The 12,797-nt window shown below is 44.3% G+C and overlaps 6 protein-coding genes across 6 annotated transcripts; 1 reads left to right on the top strand and 5 right to left on the bottom strand.

Moving 5' to 3' along the window:
• Positions 1–15: 15 nt before the first annotated feature.
• Positions 16–1,454, top strand: IL334_003785 (uncharacterized protein; the record flags this gene model as incomplete). The annotated part of the gene is made up of 6 exons (XM_062935511.1): positions 16–56; positions 125–131; positions 207–309; positions 421–532; positions 640–1,012; positions 1,164–1,454. 6 exons carry the CDS (start codon positions 16–18, stop codon positions 1,452–1,454), a joined length of 927 nt encoding a protein of 308 aa, XP_062791562.1.
• Positions 1,455–1,719: 265 nt separating this feature from the next.
• Positions 1,720–3,662, bottom strand: IL334_003786 (uncharacterized protein; the record flags this gene model as incomplete). The annotated part of the gene is made up of 9 exons (XM_062935512.1): positions 1,720–1,749; positions 1,811–1,894; positions 1,963–2,292; positions 2,382–2,501; positions 2,613–3,049; positions 3,153–3,211; positions 3,298–3,360; positions 3,485–3,500; positions 3,629–3,662. 9 exons carry the CDS (start codon positions 3,660–3,662, stop codon positions 1,720–1,722), a joined length of 1,173 nt encoding a protein of 390 aa, XP_062791563.1.
• A 672-nt stretch (positions 3,663–4,334) lies between these two features.
• On the bottom strand, positions 4,335–5,524 carry IL334_003787 (uncharacterized protein; the record flags this gene model as incomplete). The annotated part of the gene is made up of 5 exons (XM_062935513.1): positions 4,335–4,351; positions 4,418–4,536; positions 4,610–4,913; positions 5,075–5,112; positions 5,199–5,524. 5 exons carry the CDS (start codon positions 5,522–5,524, stop codon positions 4,335–4,337), a joined length of 804 nt encoding a protein of 267 aa, XP_062791564.1.
• Positions 5,525–6,536: 1,012 nt separating this feature from the next.
• Positions 6,537–7,551, bottom strand: IL334_003788 (uncharacterized protein; the record flags this gene model as incomplete). Its single annotated transcript, XM_062935514.1, has 4 exons — positions 6,537–6,568; positions 6,741–7,099; positions 7,254–7,366; positions 7,507–7,551. 4 exons carry the CDS (start codon positions 7,549–7,551, stop codon positions 6,537–6,539), a joined length of 549 nt encoding a protein of 182 aa, XP_062791565.1.
• Positions 7,552–7,805: 254 nt separating this feature from the next.
• IL334_003789 (1-aminocyclopropane-1-carboxylate deaminase) lies at positions 7,806–9,542 on the bottom strand (the record flags this gene model as incomplete). The annotated part of the gene is made up of 6 exons (XM_062935515.1): positions 7,806–7,978; positions 8,133–8,506; positions 8,642–8,825; positions 8,955–9,075; positions 9,270–9,395; positions 9,486–9,542. The coding sequence occupies 6 exons, from the start codon at positions 9,540–9,542 to the stop codon at positions 7,806–7,808; spliced, it is 1,035 nt and encodes a 344-aa protein (XP_062791566.1).
• A 1,002-nt stretch (positions 9,543–10,544) lies between these two features.
• IL334_003790 (protein transporter SEC61 subunit alpha) lies at positions 10,545–12,438 on the bottom strand (the record flags this gene model as incomplete). The annotated part of the gene is made up of 6 exons (XM_062935516.1): positions 10,545–10,612; positions 10,672–11,062; positions 11,122–11,744; positions 11,920–12,199; positions 12,295–12,362; positions 12,432–12,438. The coding sequence occupies 6 exons, from the start codon at positions 12,436–12,438 to the stop codon at positions 10,545–10,547; spliced, it is 1,437 nt and encodes a 478-aa protein (XP_062791567.1).
• Between the last annotated feature and the right edge of the window lie 359 nt (positions 12,439–12,797).

A 12,797-nucleotide genomic window follows, 5' to 3' on the forward strand; every position in this document is an offset into this window, starting at 1 on the left:
CACAACGGACTCAGTATGGCAGGTCCAGCAGATGCTACACCTGTAGTGGAAGCCCAGTGAGTGCATATGTTGGTCCCTGCTCGTCGGGTTGAGTGAGAGCTGACAACGGTTGATTGATTAATAGGAAACGAGTCAGTCTTTTTCTCACAATCACGGTATCCCAGATTGCTGCATTGGGTCACTGATAAAGTGCATATCGTACATAGGCAGAACCAGAATTGAAAAATGTTATTGAATTCTTGAGAGGAAAACATGGACCTAAAGTGAGAAGAGGTATATTGAATGGTAAAAGAGTAGATTATTTCAAAGGTAAGTGCCTCTCAAATATAGTCGAGTGGCCATAAGTGCATTCAGCCTGCTCGACAACTGCATGGTCTACCGATTAGCCGATGAAGCTGACTGATTATACATAATTAATAGGCAAAACGGCCATCCGTACTTTGCTTTCACCTCAGTATCAGAAACTGAAAAAGGTACCTGAGATCAAAGATGAAGAAGAAGCTCAAGCTTTGATGGTCAAGTTATTACCTTTGTGAGTGTTCCTTTTACTGAGCTCTACCTCTTGGCTACCATTACTTCAGATCAGCCTCATCCTGCTCTAAGAAGCACTCTCATCTGATACTGATTTGTAACAAACAGCGCATTCTTCCTTCGAACGGATCGACCTACACTTGCTGTTCCTCCACCTGCAGGTACACCTAAAACACTTCAACTAGCACCTCAACAATCGTTTGATCCAGTCTCATATTACACTTGGTTCTACGATGGTTCACCTCTGTACACCATCTTAGGCGGTGCAGCCATGGTGGTCATAATGTTAGCTGGTGTCATGTTCCCACTTTGGCCAATTCAGTTGAGAATAGGTGTTTGGTATCTCTCAATAGGCGTCCTGATACTAGTCGGTCTATTCATAGCTTTAGCTATTGTTAGATTGATCTTATGGTGTATAACTGTCTTATCTATGAAAAGAGCTATTTGGATTTATCCAAATCTGTTCGAGGATGTAGGATTTGTGAGTGACGCCTTTCACCTTGTCATCTGTCACTATCTTCGTCCGACCACTTCGTCTGCTTTATGATATCCATCTCTCAATTCCTTTGCATTCCCAATTGATGTTTCCTGTTCGGCGAAATCACAATTGCTGACACCCTGAACTCACCTAGTTCGATTCTTTCAGACCGGGATGGGCATATGACGAACCCAAAAAGAAGAAGAAGAAGCGATCTTCTACCGTACCTTCCTCCAACAAGAAATCCAAAATTCCTCAATCAGCTTCAGAAGAACCTATCGATTCTCTAGCTCACGCTGCAGGAGCAGGTGACCCAGCCGCTGGATCTCCTGGAAGTCCCACGACCGCAAGCGCCACTGGAGTTGAAGTCACTCCAAACCCAAATGGAGTATTGAGAAATAGACAAGCCGCTACTATCGAGGAGATTGACGATGATGACTCATAGGCAGAAAGCTGTCTCTGGGGTGCGTCAGGGCAATAGTACGAATAGTATCGTACGCGCAGACACATATGTGCATATAGTGACAGAAGAGAATAGGGTCAAAGAGTCATTGGTTGGTGAAAATTATGCATGCGACATGACATTCATAGTTTCAACTGCCCCGACATATCTCTGTTTGCGCTATTATCGATTCGGATTTTTTCCTCATTGATCCCCAAGATCATCTACTGATTAATTCGGCCTAGTGAAGCTATGTGCTCTTCGATCCCTATGCTGCTGCACCAAGGAACTGTTGTCTCTGTGTATGAAAGGTTGGTCAGTATTGTAACCCCTATTAGAGGTTGACTTTCATGACATACAAGTTGCATTATTGAGGCTTTCTGCGTAGCATCCAGAGCGTTGATCTGATCTGGTGTTAGCTGAAGTACTTGAAGAAGCATATCCTATGGTTCATTTTTCGCGTCAGCGATCGTTACTGTCAAACTGATTCAGAATGCAGAGGGCAGCTCACCTGTTGATCCTTCGGTAACGTAGCCAATGCCTGCTGGGCACTAGGAGGCAGAGACGACATACCTCCTACAGGAGCAGGAGGAGCAGGTGTGCTGTATCCTGCTGGTGGAGCACCATATCCTGCTGGAGGAGGGGCGTTGTAACCTTGAGTTGGAGGTGGTCGATATCCTGCTCCCGAAGGTGGAGGAACAGCATTCGCAGGTGGATAAGGAGGGTAGTTGGCTGGAGGCGGTACGGATGAGGCTGGAGGGTAAGAAGGATAGGCGTTTTGAGTGGGTGGTGGAGCGTACGCTGCAGGTGGCGGAGCAACAGGTGGTAAAGGTTGTATACGCTATCATAAGACGTGTCTGATCAGCATTTTCTGTGTTCTGAAGCACATAGCCCATGACAATCGCGAGATGGCTAGGACAGTTCACTCACATGAAGAACGGAGGGGTCAACGATATTCATCAATAGCATAGCTTGGAATAAGGCGTATGCAAGTTGTGGTTTTGAACTGAGTAGTTGTCGTGCTTGTTCTGGGTTGGTGGTGATGAGTGACTGGTCATGAAAGACTCGTTAGCATCTGGAGACAAAGTCAGGGAGAGAATGAATACCCAGCGGGAAACGATCATGAATGTGTAAACTAGTTGAAAGCTCAGATCAACTCACTTTCATACTAGCCATTACATCTTGCATTTGGCCTGGGCTAACAGCAGCTAATGTTTTACTTATACTATCCGTTGGATTTTGACCTGGAGGTAAAGGTGTTCCGTCTGGAACAGCAGCTAAGTCTATTCTTACGACTGTTGGAATTGGATCCCTTGGTGGATAACCCTGATCAAATCCTCTTGGAGGTGTATCTTCATGTATCGGTGGTCTAAATCCACCAGCACCGGGAGGTGCCCCTCCTCCACTACCACCGCCTCCTCCTGCTCCGCCTGGAGGTCCACCGACAGGACCACCTGGATGTCCAGGTACTCCACCACGACTTCCTCTTCCACCTCTTCTAGGTCCAGGCTCATCCGTAGATAATTCTACTCTTAGATTACGTCCGTTCACAGGTACCTCTTGGAGATTCCGAACTGCTGAAAGAGCCGTACCTTCGTCTATAGAGATAACAGCGACTGTTAGAATGCGACCTCCACCCACATGATATACGTGTATTTGTCATGTTGCTGAGCGGATCGCAGAATGGGTGAAGAGACTTACCCCAGAATTGGACGAAAGCATATCCTTTGGAACGACCTGTTTGAGGGTCGAATTTGATCCTATCACAGCTCGTTAGCTGGCGTTCGTGATCTACAGGCTGTTGATGAGACTGAAAGAAGGCGGAAGGCAGACTACAAATACTCACTCTACGTTTTGCACTGGTCCAGCTTCTGCAAAGGTATTTGCCAGTTGTTCCTCTGATACATCACTGTAGAAAAGACACATCAGTCAAGACCTGCCATTCAATTGAATGTATGTTGCCGAGTTTAGTCACTCTGATAAAGATAATGAGATGGGCGAGTAAAGTACAAAGTAGGAGAACGTGAACATACTAAGGGATGTTTGCGACTAAGTAAGATGAAATTCGAGGGTCAGCAAGGGGAGCATTCCTCTTCTCATGTAATGGAGACATCATTTAGTGGTGTGCGTTATTGCACGTGTCGCCAAAGTCCACATCAATTCGAAAGAACACTTACCGAAAATCGTCTTACTCGCATGACCAGGAGCCATGGTATTCTATTATCACTAGGGAGGAGGAGAAAGGAAGGAAGGCAGGAATGGTTTGTTTCTATTCTGCCTATTGTTTTCCACTTTTTTGAAGCGAGCCTGGCAGATGTAAATGTACGATTCCTTTTAAGCTGTATTAAGGTAGCCAGAAGACGCTCGAGACTGAATTGGGGTGAGATGGACGATTCTGCAAGTAGTTCAAGAAGGAGAGAAAAGGAGCGAGAAATAATGAGAGAGAGAGAGAGTTCGGAAGATTAATATGAAAGCCTTGAATTTGATTCCGTCGATAATTACATAGTACCTTTGGTGGCGGTATTCGTTGACAGACAGTTTATTATCACCTCGATTCTTACAACATAGCGAAGCATACTTGATACCTGGCTTCTCCTTCCCTGATGCACGAGCATAAGATTGTAGAGCTCACACGTTCCACTTTTGTGACAATGTCACTGCTGTGCTTACTGAAAACGCAGTGGCAGGTGGATAAACGAAAATATCAGGGAATATTGCATAACAGAGCGATCAGAGTCTGAAATGGTACAATATACTCTGCTGACAACGATATTCTCTTTATGAAAGGTATGTATCTCTATTACTGGTATATATGATGGTAATAAGATATAATTATTTTTCCGACCAAATTTTCCTCAACGGTCCAAGTATTTGAACAGACTCTCATAGAACTGACCATTCTGTAGAAAAGCCCATGACATTAGTGATTAGTGAAGCTACTGCGACACAAGATGGTCTGGACATACCCTGGTTGATATTACCTTCGGAGCATTGATAAGTCTGTGTACCTTCTATATCATTACCTTGATCTAGACATTGATTCCCATCCGCAATCTTGATCTGGCCATTTTCCCCCACGAACCACCTAAGAGAAATTAGCACAGAGGGCACTAGCCGTTCGATATTGTATTCCCCACGCAGAGTGATGTCAAACTCACGTCTGTTGATATATACCAGGATACGAAGTCCATATCTTGATTTCTTCGTTATTAGTGTACCCATCTCCTGCATCCATTGCCCACGAAGTACCAGATACAATTATACTCCCGGATGAAGCAGCATTGAATTCCCATTCAACGGCTTGAGCACAATCCATTGCTATAATTCTGATCCCATCTGCTAGATTGGCATTTTCAGGTGATAGACATTGATTATTTCGATTAGAATGTATCTTCTTTCCTGTACGGGGTGTGCTATCGGTATTGTCATTGGTGTTTGCTGAATCTCCAAGTATCGTCCAAGCTATATTGAGTTGATCTGAATTAGCCTCGATGAAAGCAAACCATAATAAATACAGGTCACGAAGCTATACTTACCTTGGTTGATATTTCAACTGTCCCATGTACATTCGTACATCTGTGTCCCTTCTGTATCATCCCCTTCATCTAAACACTTATTTTTACCTTCGACTAGTAATCGATTTTCTTGTGTGTAAACCCACCTGTCAAAGCACGAGTACGCAGTTCAGCTTATGGCTATGGCAGCTGACCTGAGGTTACTCCCCTGGGTTTGGCTAGACAGACTTACTTTTGACCATATATACCCTCGTGAGAATTCCAAATTGCGATATGATCATGATCGTAAATCACATTTCCAGCATCCAAGGCTAATCCACTTCCTGATAATATTATACTCCCGACAATATTCCTTTCCACATCCCAGACTGAAGCCTGGGCACAGTCCACGGTAATTATCATGACTCCCTGACTGAATTGTCCACCTTCGGCAGAAAGACACTTGCCGTTGCGTTCAGATTTGATCTTGACACCAGAATATCGCTGCGAGATGGGATTGGCGAAAGCCACAGGTAAAGCTGGGAGTGTCATCAACAACGTTACTAAAAGTAAGAACATTTCGTTGCGGTGACTGTATTATAATAGTAATTTAGAGTAACGGAAATAGTAATGACTGTGTGAAGCTGAATTTGCTCTTTTTCTTATTTTGTCTGAAAGACAATTGTTTGAACATCAAAGTACAAGTAAGGGGGGAGATTCCGTTCCGTAGGTGTACATTATACCTAATGACTTGATTCTGACGAACACTGACATCGCAAGGGGGGGGGACCAAGGATAACTTCACGATAAATCACTCCTTGGTATCGCCTTTCACGTCAATGGAAGTGGAAAATGAGGGAAGTGGAAAACGGGGAACACGTTACACTATATTGTTCCTTTGACCTCTGTCTCCTTTCCGTGGATGCAGTGGAACGCCAAGCCCTGAATGCCAGCCGATTGGTTATGTCCGCCTCATCTCAACGTGCGAATCGTAAGGTGAGCTCTAGAGCATGTTGCGTGAGCTGTGTCTGCAGTATCAGCTGTCTATCACATTTCCATCTCGTCGAACGATATGTCGAGTTTAGCTTTACAATGAAGAGATTATGCTAAATCAAGTCGCACCTCTGTAGCCGTTCGTTGACAAGTCCCAAGACAAAGGTAGATCGGTATCCCAGTTGATGTGAACTTTAGTTTTTACTCTTCTGAAGGTCGCACTAAAACCTGTGAATTGCCTGCACCTCAATTGCAGACGACAGCGTCAGCATGAACGCCTTCTGTTCTGCAATTTGATCAAAGCAAAAGCTAAAGGTGATCGTTCCAAAATAGTGTGGTAAGGTACCACAATGAAGTATGCATAAGGATTGGTGACGAGCATAGTAGACTCTTCGTTATTCGATTCCAGTGCGTTGAACGGTGTGTTTGAGCTATGCTATCCATCATCTGCCAGAAGGGATTCGGGCCAGATTAATGGTCGGGCTCACAATGACTGTACGAGATCCGATAGCTGTAAATAAACCGCCCAAAGATTAAAATGGACCTAGTTGATATAGAGCACCAGTTGTGAATAAAGACTGTATACCTCCAATTTTTCTCAAAACGCCGTCCGAGGGACTTGCGGTAGGCCTATGTATTATCAATAGTTCAACATAAGTACATTTCGTTTGACCGAAGGAGTAGTGAATGGATATTGCTTTTGATAACCTCCCAAAGGTTGAACAGCAGACCTCTCTCCTTAATTCAGGACACAGCAATTCTACTTCTTACACCTTTACCAAAATTGGTTGTGGTAACTCACCTTTCGAAACCTCTTTAGCTTTTATTCCTTGTTCTCTCTTCCTTATATCATTCTTTCTCATCTCAAATATATGCCTGTGCAATGCGAATTTACGATGTGTAGGTGATACAGGGGTTGAAGCAGTTGGTATTGATGGTGTGCTAGCTTCGGGTGATTTGGGTTTATCCTGATCCTTATCCTTCTCCTTTATCTTGTCTATTTCTCCTTTCTCGTCTTTCTTCTCCTGATCCTTGTCCTTATCTTTCTCCTCTATTTTAGAGAATTTGCGTGCTTCTCGAGATTGATAATCTGATATCACCTTTTTGATGTCATCTGCTGATGGTCCCGACGTCGCTGCAGGTGGAGAGATAGGTGATGCGCTATGAATGATAAAGATGAGCATTTTGCGAAAGCGGTCTGGCAGGAAGTAAGGAAGAAGCGGGCTTACAATCCTCTATATCACAGCAAGGTCAGAACGGTCATCATGATTTCTGAAACGCAGTGTGAACCGGGTAAAGCTAAAAGGTAACTCACGGATCTGTTAAATGTCCTTCACAAGTATATAAGAAATCCTCAATTTTCAAAGTAGCTAGAACAGTCGTGGTTGGTTTACGACAGATATAGCACGATTTAGGAGTACCCGTTTTCTGTTGTTGTCATGAGAGTCAGTTTAAGCGGTGGGAACGATGGTGATATATTCATCTTTGGAAAGAAGCGACCGAATGAGCAGAACGACGGCACAAGGCAGTGACGAGATAATGAGATGCGGTGTGATGGGATAACTGACCCTCTCGTAGTACACGTTCTGCAGATTGCTTGAAGTAGCTGCCATTGTGTTCGTGATCTTCCGTGATAATTTCTGAGCGGATCTGATAGTAGTAACGATGCAAGTGAACGCTTGAATGGATGATACTGATAACAGTAATATTGAAACTATCTATCTATTTATCCTCACAACGTCTGTAGGTCATCTAGTCATCAGTTCAACCTCCACTTTTCACTGCTCATCAATGGAAGACAACGCTTTCATCGGTCATGCATACTTTGCATCACACATCACAGTGACTAAACTAGTGCAACAACTGTCTAATGAGGGATGTAAGAACTATAAGCATTAAGAGCAGGTTGACCACCCAAATGAATGTATAAAACGTTTGATCCAGGTTTGATAGATCCTTCCTGGATGAGTTTGATCATTCCCGCTAAAGATTTACCTTCGTATACTGGATCGGTGATGAAGGCATCTGTGTTTGCTCCGACTGTGACGAGTCATGGAGGAGAAAGTCGTCAGCGTTGCTATAACATATACAGTGAATGCTGTGAGATGTCAAAGAAAGGAGGGGATTTGTACAAAAACTCCCATGAATAACAAGTTTCCCTCTAAACCAAGATTTACGTCAATTGCAAACTCACGTTTCATAGCTGAAATAGTTTCATCATCTGGGATACCGTAAATACCAGCATGGAATCTATCATCCAATATGATATCCTCCTCTTCGATGACCAAATCTTCATCGAGTAATTTAGCCGTATTTTGAGCTATTCTAAGGACTTGTTGTTTGGTAGCTTCAGGTTTCCCAGAAGCGTCTATTCCAATGACTTTCCTTCCTTTCCCTTCTGCGATTGAACCCACTACCGTACCAGCATGAGATGAGCCTGTTACTGAACAAATAATGATCGTGTCGAAGAATATTCCCAAGGTCTTTTCTTGTTCAGCCAATTCAATTATCATGTTGGTGAATCCCAATCCACCTAATGGATGATCAGAGGCTCCTGCTGGGATGTAGCTGAGGTGAAACGAAGAGACAAAATCTAGTCAGCTATGCAACACAGAGGATAAAATACTTCGAGGAGATGAGATGGGAGAGGACGAGTGAACAATGGCCTCTATGGGGAACAGGATGATGTATCCATAAACTCACTATGGCTTTCCACCTTTATCTTGAACATCTTTGAAAGCAGCTTCAGTAGCGGCTTTATGACCGATATCAAAAGTTTCTTGATTGAGTCTGACGTCTCCTCCCATAAGTCTTGAAAGTAAGATATTGCCCGTCTCAGCGTAAAGAGGTGGATCGATTGGAACCCATTTCTCCTGTACAGTGACGGCTATCGAAGGGTACGAGACAGAGTCAGCATTGGCCTTTTCAAAATTAGCAGGTTCGGGAATTGTCCACTAGCCTCTCGAATGGTATGAGAACAGTGGTACGAAGTACGGTAAGTGGTCCAAAACCTCACCTTTCAGTCCGGACGAGACAGCAGTAGCTGTAACAGCTCTTGTGTGATTAGATTGTACACCACCAACGGAGACTAAAGTGTCGCATCCCTTGGACTTGGCATCAGCTACGAGGTATTCGAGCTGTATAGAATTTGCCAGTAGGTCAGCTGTACATCACTCGTAAGTTCTGTTGTAACGGTTGCCTCATTTCCTATTGTTGGATAGCTCTGATGAAAGCGAAGTAATAACAATCTAGCGCGAACTACTCCCATGATGTCGTGGACCTCAATCCATATCACTAGGTTAGGAGTTATATGAGATAGTTTTGAACATACCTTTCTGACTTTATTACCACCATAAGCTAGACCAGAATTACAATCTTCCCTCTTTGCGTAGATCTTCACTTCACCTCCTAGATGTTTGGTCAAACCAGGGAGATAAGAAATGGGAGAAGGTCCAAACTATACTCCGAATGAGCATCATGTCACTGTGTCAGTTCATACGAGATAAAGCGAATAGGTCTACTATCGCAGGTGAGCAGCTGAACTCACGAGGAAGTTCTCCTTGGGAATCGATGATATTGTTTGGATATATTTAGGTTGCGACATCTTCAAATGGATTATCTCAGAATTTGTAACTATTCACAGTGAACTGAATGATATACAAAGTGATCAGAACGGATATGAGATATTATATCCATATCACATTCCCTTCTTTGATTATATATTCTTCCACTTGGCCGATAGATCTCCCCGAACGTCTCACACGGCCTCTGTCTACCTAGACCAAGGAGGGACGGAAGAGCAGGGGGAGGAGAGAGTGTCATATTATTGTTGACACCGTGAATTGACCGGGACATCGGTTTAATTTAATCCTCGTTTAGCCGAATTGTTCCTATGCTGCAGATAAGATGTTGATTCCGAATACTAAAAATCCGAATCACAACTTCAATATCAAGCACGTCAGATGGCATTCATTCATACCTCGTTCGTATTCGGATAACAACACTGTAGACTTCATCTTACATCGATGTCAGCGGGCAAGGCAGTGGATAGGAGTAGCGGTGCAAAGAAGAGACGTAAAAAACATTGCTTTTGGCAATCAAAGACCCCTTGTCGATTCGTATATAGTCGATAATCACACTGCAAACACTGATCTGTATGCAGCGGAATTGCTGGATAATCCTGCTTCTTAAATTATGATACATCTAGCGGTCGCGAACTATGGCAGCAAGATGGACTCGCTTGATGCAATATGTTCATTCTTTTTGAGATCAAGGTATAAAATGCTATTTGATCGAACCTTTTCTGACATCGACAAGTCCTCTGTGCACCACGTTCCGCAACGTATCAAGTCTATCATCCCGATCACTTCATCGGACGACAACAGCGCTTTCCCTCTGATGGCCCTTTTCACATTTCGCGCATTCTGTTCGATCACACAGATCGTTCTGAACACCCTCCTCAACATCCACTTCTCATATTTACAGCCAACCTTTGTTGCTAGAATACTAACAAAAAAGGATCGGCCATGGTATTTTCTCATCGATTAGAAGACTGCATTGTGTGATGGCACTATCAGCCATGACCAAAATTCGAGGCGACACCATGTTACTCACGCAAGTCACCTAAGCCAGCAGCGTCCATGCCAGAGTTCTCTTTGACACCGAGCTCGAAGTCTGTTTAATTAGGTATCAGCTTGGACAAACCCTTATCGCATGTTATGATCGACACTTACATCCGTAAATGATGGTGGTGGCCATCAAGATACCAGTTCCGCTTCCCAAAGCACCCATCATGTCTGCAACGACAGACAGAAGACCGAGGGTGGCACCACCGAAAGCAGCAGCAGTAGGGATAACTCTCTTGAGCTCCTTGTAAATGGAAGCATCCCTGTGTCCAGCAAGAGTCATGTTTTGGTCTTTGAGTTGTTTAGCAACATCCCGAGGCCCAGATCCAGAGACTTCAATCCAGGTCTTGGAGAAGATAGCACATGCAGTAACGATGAAAGCGATGTAAACAACTGTGTGGAATGGATCTTGAATAGCCTTGGTGAGGGAGTGAGGGGCAGACATGTAGTAAGCGATACCAGAGACGGCGGAGAGTTGAGAGGGAACGTCTTCCATAGGCTAGAATGTCATGCGTGTCAGCTATTCATGGTGCTCGCGTCAGAACAGCAAAAACTCACCTCCCAAACACCCAATAATCTGACGAGCAAGTTGTTGGGGAATCTTGAGGCAAGCATTTGACTGATGAGGAAAACGTTGGAAGTCAAAGCTGATTCAAGCATGATAGGCATGTTGGAGGTGTAGAACAATTTGACGGGGTATGTGCCTCGTTGACCTCTCATCTTGGAAGATTTGATAGGGATCTCGATTCTGAATCCTTGAAGGTATATAACCGCAGCGAAAACAGCTACGGTGGCGAGGAGATTCATGATGTTTGGGAGTCGTTCCCTGTAGAAAGCTTCTTTGAGAGCTCTGGTCTTGTCATTCCAAGTGAACAAGAGGTGGAAGAGAGCGATAACGGCACCTTCGAATTCAGGTCCACGACCGGTGTTAACGGTGTTGGGGGAGAATGCCTTCCAGATGATAGATTCACAGATGTTGGTGGCGATGAAAAGCGAAATACCAGACCCAAGACCGTAACCTTTGGTGAGAAGCTCATCAAGAAGAATGACAATGAGAGAGGCGGAAACAAGTTGAAGGATCAAGAGAAGACAAACACCGGGACCAAGGGAAGAAGGTGAACCGTAAAGACCAGTGAGGACATAGACGGTAGCTTGACCAAGAGCGATAATCATGGCGAATACTGATTACAAAAACACAGTCAGCCGTCCGTTTACCAAATAATGTATGAGGGGTTATCAGGGGAAGGGGATCAATAGAAGCGAATGGAATAGTAGACGGATTTAGGAGGGTATAGATTGGCCCAAGAGGGAAACGACAAAGCATGATCGTCGAGTGGGGGATTATGGAGCACTCACATTTTTGAGCAGCACCGAAAAGAGCTCTATCGTCCTTTAAGCTGAAGTCGACGTCGATCAATTGCGCACCTGCAAGGAGTTGCATGATCATACCGGAAGTGACGATTGGAGTGATACCAAGTTCCATCAAAGTACCTCTATTTGAAGCTAAGATTGCTCTGAGCCAGTACAATGGATCTGAACTGTCTGAAGACATGATACCGTATAATGGTACTTGGGAGCATACCAAGAAGATCAAAAGTGTTGTTGCTGTCCAGAGGACTTTATGGTTGAATATGACCTGTTTTCATGGAACAACGGTATTTCGATCAGTATCGATCATCTAATATTGCAGCGTGGGGTGAAGTAAATGATTTGAAAACCTGAAATACTCACCTTTTTCTCAGGAGCGGTAACCTCTGGGAGGATGCTCACGAAAGGTCGGACGAGCTCAAGGAAGCGGACTGTCATGGAAACAAGATCAGCTCCATGGTGCAGCGTGTCGCTCGACGGTAGTACACGCGATCACTCACAGCCCATTTTGACCGAATATCCAGTGAACGAGGACCGAGACGGGCGGGGGGCGACGAAGGGGTTTGAGTGGATGGAGTGAAGGTAAGTTTGAGATGTAGGAAGAGATCAAGAAGGTGGGATGGGATGATATTTGGAGGAGACAAAGTGCAATTCAGGGGGGGGGGAAGGTGGAAGGAGGAAGGGGAAGGGGGGAAGTTGCTGTCGTGGCAGTTTTGGAATTAAAAGCCGGATTTGGTTGGGTGGTGAACAACCAATATTACGTAATACAATCTTGCTTGGTGCCCCACGTCACCGACCCAGATGTTGCTATATAAAATAGATGAAAAAGTTGAAAATTGAAACAGAACTACTACCACTACCTACCT

This window comes from Kwoniella shivajii, chromosome 5 (genome assembly GCF_035658355.1).
Source record: "Kwoniella shivajii chromosome 5, complete sequence".
In the NCBI taxonomy this organism is placed as follows: domain Eukaryota; kingdom Fungi; phylum Basidiomycota; class Tremellomycetes; order Tremellales; family Cryptococcaceae; genus Kwoniella; species Kwoniella shivajii.